At 38.0% G+C, this 18,662-nt stretch overlaps 1 protein-coding gene across 5 annotated transcripts in view; it reads right to left on the bottom strand.

Moving 5' to 3' along the window:
* The window catches only part of LOC306884628 (Golgi-specific brefeldin A-resistance guanine nucleotide exchange factor 1-like), an 85,964-nt gene extending 68,346 nt beyond the window's left edge, over window positions 1-17,618 (bottom strand). For all 5 annotated transcript variants that reach the window (XM_079440674.1, XM_079440673.1, XM_079440671.1 and 2 more), the window contains exons 1-3: window positions 17,467-17,618; window positions 8,458-8,560; window positions 8,001-8,067 (exon numbers count right to left, since the gene is read on the bottom strand). In XM_079440674.1, the coding sequence (XP_079296800.1) occupies window positions 8,001-8,067; window positions 8,458-8,553 (163 nt within the window). In that variant the 5' untranslated portion in view covers window positions 8,554-8,560; window positions 17,467-17,618. The remainder of the gene's footprint in view (window positions 1-8,000; window positions 8,068-8,457; window positions 8,561-17,466) is intronic.
* Window positions 17,619-18,662: the final 1,044 nt, after the last annotated feature.

An 18,662-nucleotide genomic window follows, 5' to 3' on the forward strand; every position in this document is an offset into this window, starting at 1 on the left:
ATGCTCTGTCAGAAAGGGCCTGATCTTTCTGATGTTATGTAGTGCAAACCTGCAGGATCGAACGGTCTTTGCAATGTGCTCTTTGCAGGTCAGCTGGTCATCAAAGATTACACCAAGATTTCTGACCGAAGTTGATGGGGCAATCATTGATGAACCTAACTGAATCGTGAAGTCATGCTGTAGAGTCGGAGTGGCAGGGAAGACCAGAAGTTCCGTCTTTGCCATGTTGAGTTGTAGGTGATGTTCTTTCATCCATGCAGAGATGTCCGCCAGGCAGCCTGAGATCCGTGCAGCTACCGTTGGGTCATCTGGTTGAAAAGAGAGATAGAGCTGTGTGTCATCGGCGTAGCAGTGATAGGAGAAGCCATGTGCATGTATGATGGGACCCAGTGATGTAGTGTATGTGGAGAAGAGGGGGGGTCCAAGAACCGATCCCTGAGGAACTCCAGTGACCAGTTGATGTGGTTTGGATACCTCCCCTCCCCAAGCCACCCTGAAAGACCTGCCGGTGAGATGGGATTCAAACCAGCGAAGTGGAATCCCAGTGATGCCCAGTGATGAGAGGGTAGACAGGAGGATCTGATGATTGACCGTGTCAAAAGCAGCAGAAAGATCCAGCAGAATGAGGACTGATGATTTGGAATCGGCCACTCCTGAAGCCTGACTGTTTGGCATCCAGTTTGTTGTACTGTGAAAGAAACAGTGAGAGCTGGTTGAAGACAACTCGTTCGAGTGTTTTCGCTACAAATAGGAGCAGCAAGACAGGTCTGTAGTTTTCTAAAAGAGAAGTGTTTAATGTAGGTTTTTTGAGCAGTGGGGTTACCCGAGTCTGCTTGAATGCTGTGGGGAAGATGCCTGTGAGGAGAGATGTGTTGATAATGTGTGTGAGTGCCGGTAAGAGTGTGGGAGAGATTGTTTGGAGAAGGTGTGAGGGGATTGGGTCAAGAGGACATGTTGTAGGATGGCTGGAGAGGAGAAGTTTGGATACTTCTGCCTCGGTGAGGGGACAGAAGGAGAAGATGGGAGTTCCCAGACTAACAGACTCTTTGATTAACAGACATCACAGCAGCTGGGATATTAGGTTATTTTGGCTGCTATTACATTAAGAGCTGCCGCTGCTGAATGTGACGTAGCTCTGACACATATTTTCTCACAACTCATTACCTTTTTTGACCCATTTCAGAGTCTCTTCTAATGATCTGACAAGTTGAATCGTGCATGTAAGATGAGGGAGACAATTCTGGGTGCTCCATAACAGTTTTGGAAAATCACTGCATTCAGGAAAACATGTTTTTAAATCTGACTCATAAAACAAATACTTACACGAATGGACCGTTTTAAGGCTTTAAAATCCTTTTAGGTAACTTCATGACTTAACTGACAACATAACTACGATATTACATGCTCGTAGTTTCATTTGCGCTTTAATATGAAAATTATATACAGCACACGCCACTGCATTTGTGCATGCAATTGAAGAGCCATTGCTATGAGCACATTACAACGGCTGACAGGACAGGAAAATCAGTTTTTACTGACATAACCTTTTACTGAAGGGTCTGAATGCTTAGGACCATGTGATATTTCAGTTTTTCTTTTTTAAATAAATCTGCAAAAATGTCAACAATTCTGTGTTTTTCTGTCAATATGGGGTGCTGTGTGTACATTAATGAGGAAAAAAAATTAACAAATGATTTTAGCAAATGGCTGCAATATAACAAAGAGTGAAAAATGTAAGGGGGTCTGAATACTTTCCGTACCCACTGTATATATAGCCTATAAGTCTCTGCATTTAGACATTATGAATGACAGTAATAAAAGTAAATTTTTTCTGCATCTTAACTACCCAGAAAGCACAAGTAAATCTGTAAGACGTCTGCTAAAGATCTGGGAAACATCTGCCTTGTAATCTGATAAACGTCTCAGAAGCAGATTTACATGCATTCTAATAAATGTCTATTTGACATTTGACAGGAAACGTCTTAGAGACGTATTGCAGATGAGCGAACACCCTAAAAAATACATCTTGCATATGTAAATGCAGACATCGCCGAGATGTACATGTGCGATTAGGGTGAATGCTTTACTGTCAGGTGCTGGTGCCTTCTTCTGTAGAACTCAATGGCACTGGTGTCTGGAGCCCTACGATGGTTCTCGAAGTCAGAAAAGTTATAACAATGTTAGAAGAATGTTGTCCATGGTATATTTTCATTGCAAAACAATAAGAAATGCCGCAAATATCACCGCAGATTTTGAGAAAAAAATCTGAAAAAAGTCCAGCGAAATCCTGGAGGGACTGATAAGGCCTGACAACATCTGATTGCAGTTCACTGCTGTTCTACTGAAGCTCCCTGTCACCTGTACCTTTTTTGACTCGTCTGACTAGTGCTTGGCGCTGAGGCGAAGTTGGAGTCGCGCGTCTGAAAAGTCCCTTGTTTGATGTGGTCGTAAAGACATTGTTTGTTGAGATAAATGCAACTCGTCCAAAAAAAAAAAAAAAAACAGAAGCAGCAGTTGTGAGTGGGGTGCCCAACCCTAGCTCTGCCCCGGCATTAATTATGTTAAATATTTTTTATGCGTTAAATCGGGGAAAAATAATAATTATTGCATGCGTTAACGCTCTAATTGTGACAGCACTAATAAATCATAAAAAAAATGTTTTGCTCATGACAATTATTTAGGCTTGTCAACACATCAAATATATCAGACGTGTGGTGTTAGTTACAAGGTTAAAACATTAGCAAGTGTTCTCTTATCTCTCATTAGGACAGGAGATCAATGTGGAGAAGAGGAGCCAGGGACAGTCCAGAATTGTTTTTGATGGAAACCCAGGACGGGAGATTGGGTGTAATGGAAGGAGGCCTCTCTCCTCATGGGACAGCAGTTGTAAATTCCTTCCAGCGGACCTCTCACTATTCACCAGGTTAGGTCATCTCATCTCTTTGACATTCACATTGGGACAGTAACTCTGCCTTTAGCTTACCGTTACAGGTTAACGATAATAATTTGGATATTACATATGTATCACAATATGGTGCAATGTCAGCATGAGGCAAATATCAAGGCTTCTCCAGTGACCAATTACTGTTGATACTTGTCAACTTGCCTATCATCATGACCCATCCTTCAAGCTGAATTCATTACCACCTTAATCAACTCACTGAAAAAAACAGAACATGTTGTAAAGAAATAAAACAATTAATTTATTTCTTAACATCCATCCTAAGAGTCATTAATGTTCTTTGTCTATATTATTCTGTAACTTTAAATCTAAGTGACGTCCCTCTAGAAGCATTCATCACATCAGAACACTCACACTCTACTTTCTATTTGTTTGCAATCTCAGATGACGTTACCAAGGACATAAGTGGCAGACCCTAATGTTTTCTTTCCACTCCCTTCCCTTGAAGGGGATAGAGAATTTATTTGCTCCATTTGCCGTGGTAAGTAAACACATTTGCATTTGTGTCAGTCTGATCTAAATTATGACTCTGCTCTTTTCTGTGCACATTCTAACAGATCATCTAGGTATGATATACATGCACATATCAAATGGCAGAGGAGTCCATAGGTCCTCAGAGCAGCAGGATATTCCCACGTGCCCCAGGAGAAACCCTTGTTGGGACACCAGCACATAGGCACAGCTGTGAGCCAGAGACAGACCACACTTGACCTTGAGCTAAAGTTCACTTTACATGCGTGTTTAATTTCCTTCTACAGATCCAATGCATTTTGATTGCTCCAAATAGCTTAGCAACTTTAGGGAAAACGCTCTCAAACATGCGAGCAGAAACGATTTAACATATGCAGGTTGAGATGTCAAGTATAGTTTCAAATATACATATGTATGGAGACGAGAATTTGCAAATACTGTACTCAGGACCTGTCAAAGGCATGGCAAATTTCTTAATCAAGAAGAGGCAGTCAAAGAATTCCTCCACAGGCCTTTGTTCAGGAGATGAAGAGATTACGGAAAGTGCCTAAAAAGAACCAGCGATCAAAGTATCACTGTGATGTTTACTATAAAACTCAGTCGCTATCCAATCATCGGATGGTGTGCTCTGACCTATTAGAAGAGGAATTTCTTTAGTACCTGAAAACCAAACGAGAGGAAAGGCTAGGAGTACAGGGTAAGTGAGAGAGTTGTCAATCAAACAAAGCTCTGGTATTGGATCTACCAGGTGGCATCTTTAAACCTGTATTTGTATGAATAAAAATGAGAGGATTTAGTCTGTCGGCTTCCTCTGCAGACTTGTCAAAAAACCTGACCTTTGACGTGAAGGGAGGGGGAGGGTTGGAGGAAGATTCAAAGCTTTAAAGGACTAAGGCTCAGGATAACTAGTGTATAAAAAGTGAATACTATGAGCAGGTGAGACATCTTCATTCAATGTGATGTCGATCTTCCCCCACTTACTGCCTCAACGGTACGATATTAAATGTACAGCCAATATCAAAAATATCCCAAAGAATTACTTGACCCCAGACTGAATCCCAGTTCTCAATTTGATGTTAAACAGACCATGTATCAGAGCTAGAATATCTCCCTTACAAAACCAATAGATCCATCGAGCAGTTGTCCAACAAGCTAGATGCAAGATGCAAGCTCATTTCTCCAACACCAGTGTGTTTTTGGATTTCAAAAAGGGAGAGTCTAAAAGCTGATGACAGAAAAATACTGACATTCATTTGTCAGATGCTTATTTGTAATTCCAGAGGGGTTCAGGATTAACAAGAACATCCGAGTGGCTTCTGCTGCCTACAGAGGGCTATTGTCATTTACGTTTATTCTATAAATTGGCACAAAAAAAAAAAAAAAAAAAAAAGGCTACCGTAATTGTATCTATTTTATATTAAAACTTAAAAATATATTTGGACTTATCTGTAAATGCTTTCAGCCATCTATAAGAGCAAAATACTTTCTGTATGAGTCTCTTTACACACCAACCGACACCATGAAATACCGGCTGTGAATACACCAATGGACAAACCCTGGCTGAGACACTGCAAAAATCTTATTTTTCACAGAATAAAGTCAGTCAGACAGGTTTAGAACAACAAGAGGGAGAGGAAATTACACAATTTAAATTACTTCTTAAGCAACATGTCCCTTTAACATATTTTACAACATCTAAAATCATTCTATATAACTGTCCCCAAAATTAGGGCAGAAAATGCAAAAGTCTGCAGAATCAGCCTTGGCCTGCTTATCAGAAACTAAGCGCAGCTCACTCTTGTGCAAATAACACCAGATGAAATAGATCATTGCTGTCACCACCTTCATCCTTGAGATTCCAAGACAAGAGACAAAACTGAAACTTGAAAAGCGATGACTTCAGTACGTCCTTAAAAAAAAAAAGGTACTTGTGGCATCTATAACAAAATATAACCTATGTTCCTGTTGAAATAGAAAGCCGATTTCCATTTAATCTGCTACTTCAACCAATAAGTAAAGAATTTTGCCAACGTGCAAATCCAATTTTTATGGGGAAAACATTTTTTTAGTCTTGTTTAGCACATTTTACAAAAACCACATTAACAGCTTGAATCAGGTGTACTGCATGTGTAGGTGAGGTAGCATGAACATGTTTCTGACGTACTAAATTCAGGAAACTCAAATGGCCTTATTCAAGAAGAGGATGCATTTTTTGTTGAACGAGAGACAACACTTCCTTTCCCAGAACAATCCATCTCTCGGGTTGACAAGCCTCCCTGCTATATTTACCCAACCTATACTGCAGATGATATACTTCCAGCTGCACTCTACCGCCATACAGCACATGTGCCTGCCAATCAAACGACTGGTGCAGAGGAAGGAGAATGAAACCTTTATCAAGCCAGCGAAAGTGGCTAGTAAACCTTTGGGGATAATCCACATTTCCTTCAGCGGAATCTTTTGTTGTTGGCTAAGATAAAATGGCCACAATGTATATGGAATTACTAGGCTTTCGTTAAGAAGACAGCTGGGCTACAAAAGTCCACCCAACACCATTTAAGAGATGCACATAAGTGTAATTCACAGTACAATGAGCCAAAACACTGGCAATATAATATGACCCCAATTCAAATTTATCATTCTTGAAAAGGCATTAAACAATATTTATGCACACTCAATAAGCACTTACTCTTTTGAAACCATTATTAAGATACAAATAGTAAAACAAGGAAAAAAGGTAAAGTCTGTAAATCAAATGAATGCGTTTAATACTTCCAGAAATAACTTGACCCATTATTGTGCATCCAAGAGTACGATTCAAAAGTTTGGGGTCAGTAAATTGCTTTTTTAAATAAATAACTTGTATTCCGCAAACTGATCAAAAGTTACAGTAAAGACATTTATGAAATATATTGATTTCAAATAAATGCTGTTGAACTTCCTATTCATCAAATAATCTTGGTTTCCACAAAAATATTAACCAGCACAACTGTTTTCAACATTGATCATAATAAGAAATATATATATATTGGAATGATTACTGAAGGATCATGTGACTCAAAGTAATGATTAATGAAAAAACCCCTGAAAATTCAGCTTTACATCAAAGGGGTAAATTACATTGTAAGATGCATTAAAATGTAAAACAGTTATTTTGTAAAAATATTGCTGCTTTATATCAAATAAATGCAGCCTTGGTGAACATAAGAGATCTTCCTGACCTCAAACATTTGAACGGTAGTGAACCTGGGCTTGGAAAACAAGGACTATGAAGTAGGTGAATGAAAGTCAACACTTTCTCAACAGCACAAGAGAACTAACAAGGCCTTTGCTGTGGGTCAGAGGGGGAGTTTGGCAGATTTCTCCCGGTGTCCAGACACAGCCGCTCCTGTCCATCTCAGAGCAGCACTATTCTCCGGAGAGAGGACTCCCTGTCCAGGGCTTCCATTACAGAGGCATGACGACATGCAGACAGAGTAGAGAGCTGCTGCACAACTCATCAACTCGCACCCCTCCATTAATACGCACTGAAATTCACTATGATGAATCAGGCTGGCATGCTCAGCAGGACTTTCAGCTACCAAAGGGACGTCATGTTAGTCGAGATTGTTTGTACCCCTCTTACCCAAAAGACAGTCTAAAGGGCTTGTTTTAAATCAGTCATCACACTCATTAAAGTTACTTGAACTCATAAGACCTTAAGATTATACTGTAATTCTATAAACAAACCATAGGTGTCACTGTTGTGGTCATAAGTGAGCAATTTATAGTAAAATATAATTGGAATTGTAGAAAAGCTCTCATAAGTTATTTGGTGATTCACTTTGCCTTCAAAAGTCGTCTTCAATCAGCTGTCATGACTTAATAAAATTATTATTTTAACATTAAAAATCAATCAAATAGTAGGAATTTCCATTCAAGATCAGTTATAACCCGATTACAATACCCCTTTTAGTTAAAGAACATCACAGCAAGAAAAAAATTTCATTTCTTTTTGAACAGAGGAACAATTACATAAAAACACAGCATAACATTTACCTTAGCTGTCCTATTCATTAAGAGGCATTTGTATAACTAGATGAACAAACACTGACATAGTTTCAATGGGACCCCAAAAATTATGAGTTGCCATAAGAGCCCAATAGTAAGACATTGAGAAAGATAATATTGACTGATTTGAAAAGGCCATCCCTTTCCTCTGAGGAAATTTAGCATACACCTGGTTAAATATGCTTTCGTTCTGTAGCAGGATAGAAGCACTTTTGCGAATGCTAAATGAGTCAGTTTAGTTTGATCCTGCCTGACATGCTTCATTCTAGTCTCAAATAAAGGAAAACAAGAAATTGTGCTTTGGCAAAATGCAGCTTATGCCTTTGTTTGTGCTTTTTTTACTTCTATCAACCAAATCTGTATTAATTAGACTGATGGAGAAAAGGCCATTTCAACAGTTGCTATTACGCAATTAAGAGCTAGATAAATGGACTACAAAAATTACAGAAAACTGTCCAAACACCTTGTTCAATAACTTAACTTATCTACCGGAAACCTGAATTTGATCACGTCTAACCTTTTATGTTATTGAGGGTCTCTTTCAAGTGGCTGAAGCTGTTCAGTAGTGGGTCCTGTTCCTCATCCTGTGAAAAAAAATCATCATTCTAGTTAGTGACAATTTGGCATGTTATGACTTCTCAAAATATAATTTGATATTTTCATGTTCAATTTTTTTAACATACATATTTAACATTTTATATATTTTTTTTATGTTGATGATGCCTAAATTCACAGATTTTTAATATTTTATTTTTACTTGCTTTAAAACGGTATAGAATTATAATATCAGCCATAACATGAAAATAATGATCGGCTTATCAATTTCAGTGCATCCCCAAGTTAAATATTAAAGAATAATGAGAAACATTTGGTCATAAAGTGGTCGTTCAATATCATTTTAAATATCAAACATCAGGCCCGACATTTCAGACAACAACTATGTTCTTATAATAAAACTAAATTGGACAACTTACCAAAGGAGTATGGGTACTCCATCTAGAGTTCCTCTTGATAGCAGCAACGACAACAGAAATCTCCCCTTGAACGATGTATATATTCTTGTCCACCATAGTGAATCTAGGATTTAATTAGAAATATGCAATTACACACAAGTTCCAACTCAACATCAAGCATATATCATTTTTCTGAAGGCAAGAGGGACATATGCACATTACATATGATCATCCTAGACAGCTCAACTAGACCACAGGTTATAGAGCAGAGCTTAAAGCTGGAGGTAATCTCTGTGCAAAGCATCAGACAATGCAGCAGACAGGTTTCAGCTCAGATTTCATTATTCAAGATAGTGCCTTGTGGGGGCAAGACAGGCATAACAGAAATCACAATGTTTTTGAAGGACGTGTTGATGCAAGGATATGTCTCTCAAAAAAACAATAATGCTAGAAATACAGACGATACATAAAACTATGAAGCTTTATGACTAGAAAATGTATTTATATAGCAACTTCAGAAAGTAATCCCAGCACACAAAAATCTATTTGTTTATGCAGAAAGACAAACATTTGGCTCATGTTCTGGAAAACTGAAACCCATCTAACCCATGGTATTATGAAATCTAGATATAACAATCACAGTGTTAAATGTGTGAATAAACCTGCATGTCAAAAAGTCAACTACTAATACGTTCTCTGTGATTCTCAAAGTTTTACAACTATACATATTGCATCAACTATGGCAATTTTGCATCAGCATTCAAGGCGGCAAAATCCTGATGTGTGCTGTTGAGCTACAAATCTACCAAATGAAAGCATTCACCTTAAATAACTAATGTACATTTGGAAAATATAAGACAATCGGTTTTTAAAAAAGGGTTCTATTTTAACCCTAAAGTCCACAGGATCATATGATATTCTAGAAATAAAAATTACTCAGGCCTCTAAATTATCAACATAACCAAATCTTTGCTGAACAACTGCTGTACACAATCTACTATTCTTCTGTCATCTAGCCTAATAGTTTATACTTTTTCAGCAAGTAACAGGCCTTTTAGTACAATTGTGAAAAACATCCCCCAACAGGAGTTTTTTTTTTTTTTTTTTATTGATTTTTATAAAGTAAAAATAAGAATAGCCTCAGACGTCACGCCCATGGACCATATGACACACAAAATGGGGGAAGTCGTGGCCTAATGGTTAGAGAGTCGGACTCGTAATCCAAAGGTTGCGGGTTCGAGTCTCAGGCCGGCAGGCATGTCCAGCGCTCTCTCCACCCTCAATACCACGACTGAGGTGCCCTTGAGCAAGGCACCGAACCCCCAACTGCTCCCCGGGCGCCGCAGCATAAATGGCTGCCCACTGCTCCGGGTGTGTGTTCACGGTGTGTGTGTTCACTGCTGTGTGTGTGCACGTTGGATGGGTTAAATGCAGAGCACGAATTCCGAGTATGGGTCACCATACTTGGCAGTATGTCACTTCACTTCAGTTTCAAACTTGTCATCGGATTGGTTGAATTACACAGGATTTCAGAGAGAAGTGGGTCGCATTCTTTAACATTCCACTTAACAACAAACAAAGATGCCATGACTCCAAACCCCCTCACGAAAGAAGAAAGGCGTTGTGTTTACAACTGTGATGACAAGCGATTATCAGGATCAACTAAAGTTTAGTTACTAAATGCTGGATTTTCAAAAGTATGTGAAATATTTAAAGTTTGCAGCATAGAATCTTTAAAATACGTCCGAGAGCTTTACACACTGGTCTGTTATTGTGGCGACGTTTCCACGCCCCGAAACGTGGTGCTGAATAAAACTAACTGTGATTGGTTGTTTGACATGTCGGTCAAACGGCCTCATGGGCAGCCTTGGCTAATGAAAGCTGCCATGGATTCCAGACCTTAAGCCGTCAGTCTGAACGAAGGTCTGGCTACGCGAGACTAAAGCCCTATTCGGACGGGATTAGTTTTACATGGAGAGGTGGGGTAAAGTAATTATTACCAGAGCTTCTCAGTTATTTTAGTCCCGTCCGAATGCGCCAGCTCAGTAATCATTACAGACAAATGTCAGTAAAGATTACGGCGACTTTTACCTTCTGTAAAAAGGTCCAGAGAAATTACCTCAGGTAATACTAATCCCGTGCGAATAGACCAGCTGTAAAAATATACATAAATATTCCAAATATGGAATATGGTTTTTAAAATTGGAGGCGCTTGAAGAAGCTTTCAGTTGCGTTCTAGGCAGAGGGGCAAGTCAGTGGCAAACCTCAATTCTTTTCAACAAAACGATGCAGGATTAGTAAAACAACACCAGCTACGCTACACTTCCTCTCTCTCTGACAGTGAGTTCATATCACACACAGCAGTTCTACATAGTCACGCCTCCTGTCAATCACTCAGCGCATCACTCATCTTGTCTAAACCACCTCAAGCATTTTTACTGTTACAGAACGATGAAGAGCACTTACATTCAGGAAGTAACATAAAACGCACGTGACGACAGGCAGGTGACAGCGGTGCGTAAATCGAGTTACCCCTCCCAGTAAATCGAGTTACCCCGCTGATAGTTTTACTGAGATTTCTAATTCCGTGCGAATTGGCCATTAATATTACAGACGTCCTGTGGTAAAATTACATTACCCCATCTACCCCTGTAAAACTAATCCCGTCTGAATAGGGCTTTAGGGTGCACTTTTGGTGCGTACCCGGGTTCGATTGACACCAGAGTTCGGTTCGTTTGAATGATGTGAACGCTGTCTTCCGACCTCGGGTGCGCACCCGCGAACCGTACCCGAGTCCGCTTAAAAAGGGTGGTCTGGGGTATGGTTCAAGTGAACTCCGGTACGGCTCGCAGCTGATGTGAATGCAATCGCACCAAACCGTGGAAGTGAACTGCTATTAATGACGCATTATTTGATAAAAATGTTTGTTTGTGTGTGTGTGTGTGTGTGTGTGTGTTTCACTCACTTTCCTGACAAGCTGCAAGCAAAGAGCTGTACATCTCATTTCTGTTCGCCTTCAGCGTTCTTTAGAGCAGTGGTTCCCAACCTGGGGGGCACGTCCCCCTAAGGGGGATGCCAGAGTTCACAGCGGGGGCGTGGGAGCAGAAATACTTTGAGGTTGGGCTGAGCGATAAAACGATAACTACAATTATAGTGATATAATTTTCCTCAATAAAATAAAAGTTCGATTAACATTCAATGTAATGTTAATACGGGTAAAACAGAACAAAACAGCGCTACCCATTTGAACCGCGCTACACGGACCATATACGCTTGGTTCAAACAGCAGCGCAGCGCAAAGCGAGCTGAGAGCAGTGTTTACTCACTGATCACGCAACCACTAAACAGCGATGCGAGATCCAGTGAGAAGCGCTTGAATTCAGCAAAGAAAACAAATGACTGGTATAAGCTAGTATCAGTCAATATCAGTCAACTGATTATAATCTAGTTTAAATCCAGATAAAACAGCACTGACAAACAGCAGAAAAACACTGCGTGCAAAGACACAGTCAGAAGGCTTTTCAATCTACAAATAGCCATCGTTTACCATGAACTTACTGTAGTAACATTAACTGCACCATGGTATTGTGGCAGAAATGTGGGGTATTATATCAAATTTATTCTATTAATGTAGACGTGTATTAAACGTATTAAAGGGTAAATGGAATGGAATTACACTATATTTCTGATTAAGCTATAGGCTAGTCTTTGTGCATTTATAATAAATGTATTTAGACTACTGTTTTACATATATATAGACTACCTAGAAACCATATAATTGGATTTTTACCACAGTATTGATGTGCTATATGCAGTGGCGGACTGGCCATCTGGAGCACCGGGAGTTTTCCCGGTGGGCCGCTGTATACATATACATACACACAGGGCTCGCAAAATCGCTAGCCCGACGTCCAGGGGCTATTGTGTTTTCCAGTTGGGCTACCAAAATGTATCACTCCCCTGCCCGACGGGCCATCTTAAAATACAAGGCTCCCACGCAGTGTTCCCTCTAAGACGAGCGACCGTGCTCTTCTTCCACCACAGCCGCGCAGAAGAAATAACGTGCCTCGCGCACACAAAAAATGAGTTGGGAAGCCATTTGATTGAATGTAAAAAGGGAAAGAATAGCAATGCTCGGGCAAACCGCTATAGAGCTGATGTCACGACAGAGTTAGAACGCGGTTTCATAGAAAGAGGATGATATGCACCAAACGAGTCGCTGTAGAAACTCAATACTTCAATCGTTGCGGTGCGCTCAACACGAGAGACAACACAAAGCAATGACATGTGAAATAAAACGTCCTCATGTATTAAAGAAGAGTGGCTTGATTAAGTGCTGGAAATAGCAGAGGATGGGCAAAGAACGTAACAAAACTCTGAAACATGTACAGTCACACACAAGAGTATTGTACAAACTGTACTTCATAACCATGTTTAGACCGCTATAGAAGAATTCATATATTCACGTTTTTTATATATTTAACTTACAGATCTCAGATTAAGTTTTGCTTCAGTTTCTATTCTATTCTATTCTATTAGTTTAAATAGTTTGTTTTGATAATATATTATGTTAGGGCTATATTATAAACCTGATAAATAATTTACCTTGTTTTTGAGTCTTTGACTTGGAGTCTCTTGCTCATCAAGGCTGTATTAATTTAAAAAATACAGGAAAAACAGTGATATAGTGAAATATTATTGCAATTTCTAATATTGGTTTCCTATTTTAATACCAATACTATAAAATAACATTCCTGTGATCAAAGCTGAATTTTCAGCATCATTACTCCAGTCTTCAGTGTCCCATGATCCTTCAGAAATCTTTCTAATATGCTGATTTATTATCAGTGTTGAAACTGTTGTGCTGCGTAATATTTTTTTGGAAACTGTGTTACTTTTTTCTTTGATTCTTTGATTAATAAAAAGTTTAAAAGAACAGCATTTATTCAAAATAGAAATATTTTCTAACAATAGAAGTCTTTAGCATCAATTTTATCCATTTAACACATCCTTGCTGAATAAAGTTTATTTAACTTGCTTTAAACTTTTTTTTTTAAGTATCTTTAAAAAAGAAAGAAAAAAAATTCTGACCCCAAACTTTTGAATAGTTTATTTTGTAACACAAAATCTCTATTTTGACTAAACACTGTTCTTTTTAACTTTTTTTTTTTTTTTATATCACGGGTCCCAAAAAACACATTATAAATATATAATATAAAATAAAATACAAAATACATATATAAAATAAAAAAGCAGTACAACTGTTTCCAACATTGATTAAAAATCAGCATATTAAAATGACTTCTAAAGGATCATGTAACTCTGAAAATACTAAAGTAAATTTTTTTAAAGTATATTAAAATAGAAAACATTTATGTTTTCTATTTTTTTATTTTTTATTTTATTTATTTTATTTATTTATTTTATTTATTTTATTTATTTTATTTATTTTATTTATTTATTTTATTTATTTATGAAAACATTTATTTATGTTAAAACATTTATTTATGTTTTCTAAAATAATGCATAATTCACATGCATTAGCCTATTTTATATACACACTGGTTGTTAAAAGTTTATTTATTTGAAAGAAGATTTAATTTATTTGATCAAAAATACAGTAAAACAATAGCATTATGAAAGATTACAGTTAAAATAGTGGTTTTCTATTTAGGATGTTTTAAAATGTAATTTATTTCTGTAATTAAAGCTGAATTTTCAGCGTCATTACTCCAGTCTTCAGTGTCCCTTCAGACATTATTCTAATGCTGCTTAATTATTATCAGTTATTATTTGTGATCAATTATTAATAATGGTTTTATTATTGGTATAATGGTTCTCAGTTAAAGAACAGCATTTATGTGAAATATAAGTACTTTGTAATAAGTGTAAATATCTTTACTGTCACTTAAAACAATTTAATCAAAGTCCCTTTTTGTATTCTATAATCTTTGATTTAATGCAACATTGTTGACGAAAAATATTAATTTATATTTTTTAATCTTACCCAAGACTGAATGGTATCACATTTTCCACAAAAATATGAAGCAGCACAACAGTTTTCAACATTGATAATAATCAGAAATGTTTCTTGAGCAGCAAATCAGCATATCAGAATGATTTCTGAAGGATCATGTGACACTGAACGCTGGAGAAATTATGCTGAAAATTACAGCTTTGAAATTCACAGAAATCAATTAAATTTTACAATATATTTGCATAGAAGACAGCTATTTTAAATTGTAACATTATATATTTCAGGCAATCGAACCAAGTGTGAAAGCACCCTAAAATAAGAATAACTGTATATTGTTAGTAATATTTCAAGATGAACACTTACTGAAGCGATGGACTGAAACAACTATGGTTTACTTGATTATTTTGCCTCCCTACACAGCTTTGATCATAAAACTACACATCTTAATATCATAATAAGAAATATTAACGGTCATACCTGACATTTATGCATTTCATGCAAGTAGTCAGAAATACTTTTAAACAGATCTCGCTTATTTACATGCAATCAGAACTTAATAAATTTTTCCGAATTTTTGACTAAAGGATCAACAACTTGTCCCATTTTTTAAAAATATTTTTATTCTGACTACAGGTCCTTTTCAAAAAATTAGCATATTGTGATAAAGTTCATTATTTTCTGTAATGTACTGATAAACATTAGACTTTCATATATTTTAGATTCATTACAACACAACTGAAGTAGTTCAAGCCTTTTATTGTTTTAATATTGATGATTTTGGCATACAGCTCATGAAAACCCAAAATTCCTATCTCAAAAAATTAGCATATTTCATCCGACCAATAAAAGAAAAGTGTTTTTAATACAAAAAAAGTCAACCTTCAAATAATTATGTTCAGTTATGCACTCAATACTTGGTCGGGAATCCTTTTGCAGAAATGACTGCTTCAATGTGGCGTGGCATGGAGGCAATCAGCCTGAGGCACTGCTGAAGTGTTATGGAGGCCCAGGATGCTTCGATAGCGGCCTTAAGCTCATCCAGAGTGTTGGGTCTTGCGTCTCTCAACTTTCTCTTCACAATATCCCACAGATTCTCTATGGGGTTCAGGTCAGGAGAGTTGGCAGGCCAATTGAGCACAGTAATACCATGGTCAGTAAACCATTTACCAGTGGTTTTGGCACTGTGAGCAGGTGCCAGGTCGTGCTGAAAAATTATATCATCTCCATAAAGCTTTTCAGCAGATGGAAGCATGAAGTACTCCAAAATCTCCTGATAGCTAGCTGCATTGACCCTGCCCTTGATAAAACACAGTGGACCAACACCAGCATCACTGACTGTGGGTACTTGACACTGGACTTCAGGCATTTTGGCATTTCCCTCTCCCCAGTCTTCCTCCAGACTCTGGCACCTTGATTTCCGAATGACATGCAAAATTTGCTTTCATCCGAAAAAAGTACTTTGGACCACTGAGCAACAGTCCAGTGCTGCTTCTCTGTTCAAAAGTGGCTTGACCTGGGGAATGCGGCACCTGTAGCCCATTTCCTGCACACGCCTGTACACGGTGGCTCTGGATGTTTCTACTCCAGACTCAGTCCACTGCTTCCGCAGGTCCCCCAAGGTCTGGAATCGGTCCTTCTCCACAATCTTCCTCAGGGTCCGGTCAGCTCTTCTCGTTGTGCTGCGTTTTCTGCCACACTTTTTCCTTCCCACAGACTTCCCACTGAGGTGCCTTGATACAGCACTCTGGGAACAGCCTATTCGTTCAGAAATTTCTTTCTGTGTCTTACCCTCTTGCTTGAGGGTGTCAATGATGGCCTTCTGGACAACAGTCAGGTCGGCAGTCTTACCCATGATTGCGGTTTTGAGTAATGAACCAGGCTGGGAGTTTTTAAAAGCCTCAGGAATCTTTTGCAGGTGTTTAAAGTTAATTAGTTGATTCAGATGATTAGGTTAATAGCTCGTTTAGAGAACCTTTTCATGATATGCTAATTTTTTGAGATAGGAATTTTGGGTTTTCATGAGCTGTATGCCAAAATCATCAATATTAAAACAATAAAAGGCTTGAACTACTTCAGTTGTGTTGTAATGAATCTAAAATATATGAAAGTCTAATGTTTATCAGTACATTACAGAAAATAATGAACTTTATCACAATATGCTAATTTTTTGAAAAGGACCTGTATTATTGTATATGTCAGGCTTTAAAGGGTTAAGTGTTGTTCACTGCCTGTGCCTACATACAGCATCCTCCTCTAGACCTACTGTACACATTGAAGAAAAGTTAGGGTTACAATTACACTCTGTAATCAAACATCTGTGCATAAACATCAACCCATCTAATAAATCACAAATTGTTTGTTGCAAGCAGATACTCCAACGAGAGGGCCTGTATCATTCCCTAATGATGGCCACGTACTAGCAACCGGCATCAGGATGCTCCAGATCAGTCACAGCCTCAGGCACCCCTTTATCTCCACACCATTAACAATACCAGCATCCTTTCATTACAAACTTTCCCCAGCCTTTCTCTCTTCACCGTATGATGTACAAAGCTGTGTGAATTGATTATAGTTCAATTGATCAGTAGGCCAATAAGCTTAGCGAGCCTGCTAGCAATGGCAAAATATAACATGTTAAGCGACCTGGAAATCACAATGTGAACATAAATCTTCAACTGTCTTCCACATATCTTCTACTTCGAGATGCGACAATGAATGAAGACACCGAAAGACTTATGAATAAACAACAAAGTTAGTGATGCAGCTAACCAACCTGTCAACAAGCTAGCAAGCGGTTTGTCATACTGACTACAGCTGTTAACCAGCACAAATAAACGTGTTAAATGTGAACTCGTGGCCCTCTCGTTGTGTTTTATAAGAACATGTTCGTCTTTCTGCGTGTATGCGTCTGTCAAAACAGAAAAACATGAAAACACTGCTGCAGCGAATCCAAAATGGCGTTCAGATTCATTTAGGCTAACTAGTTTAGCAGGCTACCAAACGCGTTCAGACATATAATAATGCTTCGATAACTGCGTCGAATAAAGGCTTACATTTTAGACAGTTCCACGTAGTGTTGTCATGCCCTGCTGTTTTTCTGTAATAGCACTAGACAGATATTCTGCCACCGGAATCTCCTCCACAGGCAAACTTACTGACGTGGAAATAGTGCCGGCGCACACTACCATGATATTTCCTGTCAACTGACAGCTGTTTTCAGCCAATGATCTTTTGAGTCTGGGACCTTACTTCCCGTGGATTTAAAAGAGGTTATGTCGTTATTTGAAAACAATCACACATCAATGGCATACTCTTAATATTACCAGTTTTTCGTGTTTATAGACTGAAAGCCCATTAGAATGTTTATCACTGTCGTAACATTAATATTCTCCTGTTAGCGTTCAAAATAGGGCGGGACTTCGGTGAAGTCCCGTTCAAACATGTTTAGTTGAGTTTCAGTGACGACAAAAGAGTGGTGTCCTCAAGACGGAGGCGTTCAGAGTTCATAAACACAGGCTTATTTTTCTCCTATCACACCCTACAAGTGCTCCAATAATGCAGTTCCATGAAGACAATTAATAAGCAATGCAGTTTCCAAACAGATATATGTATTGTTAGATCGTAACTGCATAACTAACAGTGTTGCAGTGCTTAGGAAGATTCTGACAGAAATATAGCCTACAATACACATCAACACGACTGTTTCAAACCTATTGGAAAGGTATTTAAAGTTGTTTGCTAACATGCATAGCACAAACCCACTAAATAAAATAAAAAATACAGAATCTTTCGAAAAGCACAGAAAGTTCATATCCACATTCAACAATGTTGCCCAAGGAAGGCAGTATTGTTTGACTTCAAGTGTTGCATGACTCTCATCATAATCTATAGGCTACATAGTCGTATTATGTATCAAATTATCATCAGGAGTAGGCTATAGGCAACAGTAAACATAGACATCTTCAAAGTCTAGGATATCGGCGTTTTTTGTAATGTAGCTAACGTTAGGTGCTGAATCGTGAACACCTAAAATATTTCGTATTTATTTAAATACCGAGTGTCTGCACTGAGCTCTTTGACTGTAGTCTAGTCGTTTAATGAGACAGAAATATCTGTCTAAATATATTACGTAGGTTTCTTTGATAAATAAACATAAAATAATGACTCCTCAAGAAAGAGTCATCTATACATAGCTGCCTTTTTATTTATTTACAATAATCTATATTTAAATGTTTGAATAGGCTACTAT

Source organism: Barbus barbus, assembly GCF_936440315.1.
Source record: "Barbus barbus genome assembly, chromosome: 18".
Classification (NCBI taxonomy): domain Eukaryota; kingdom Metazoa; phylum Chordata; class Actinopteri; order Cypriniformes; family Cyprinidae; genus Barbus; species Barbus barbus.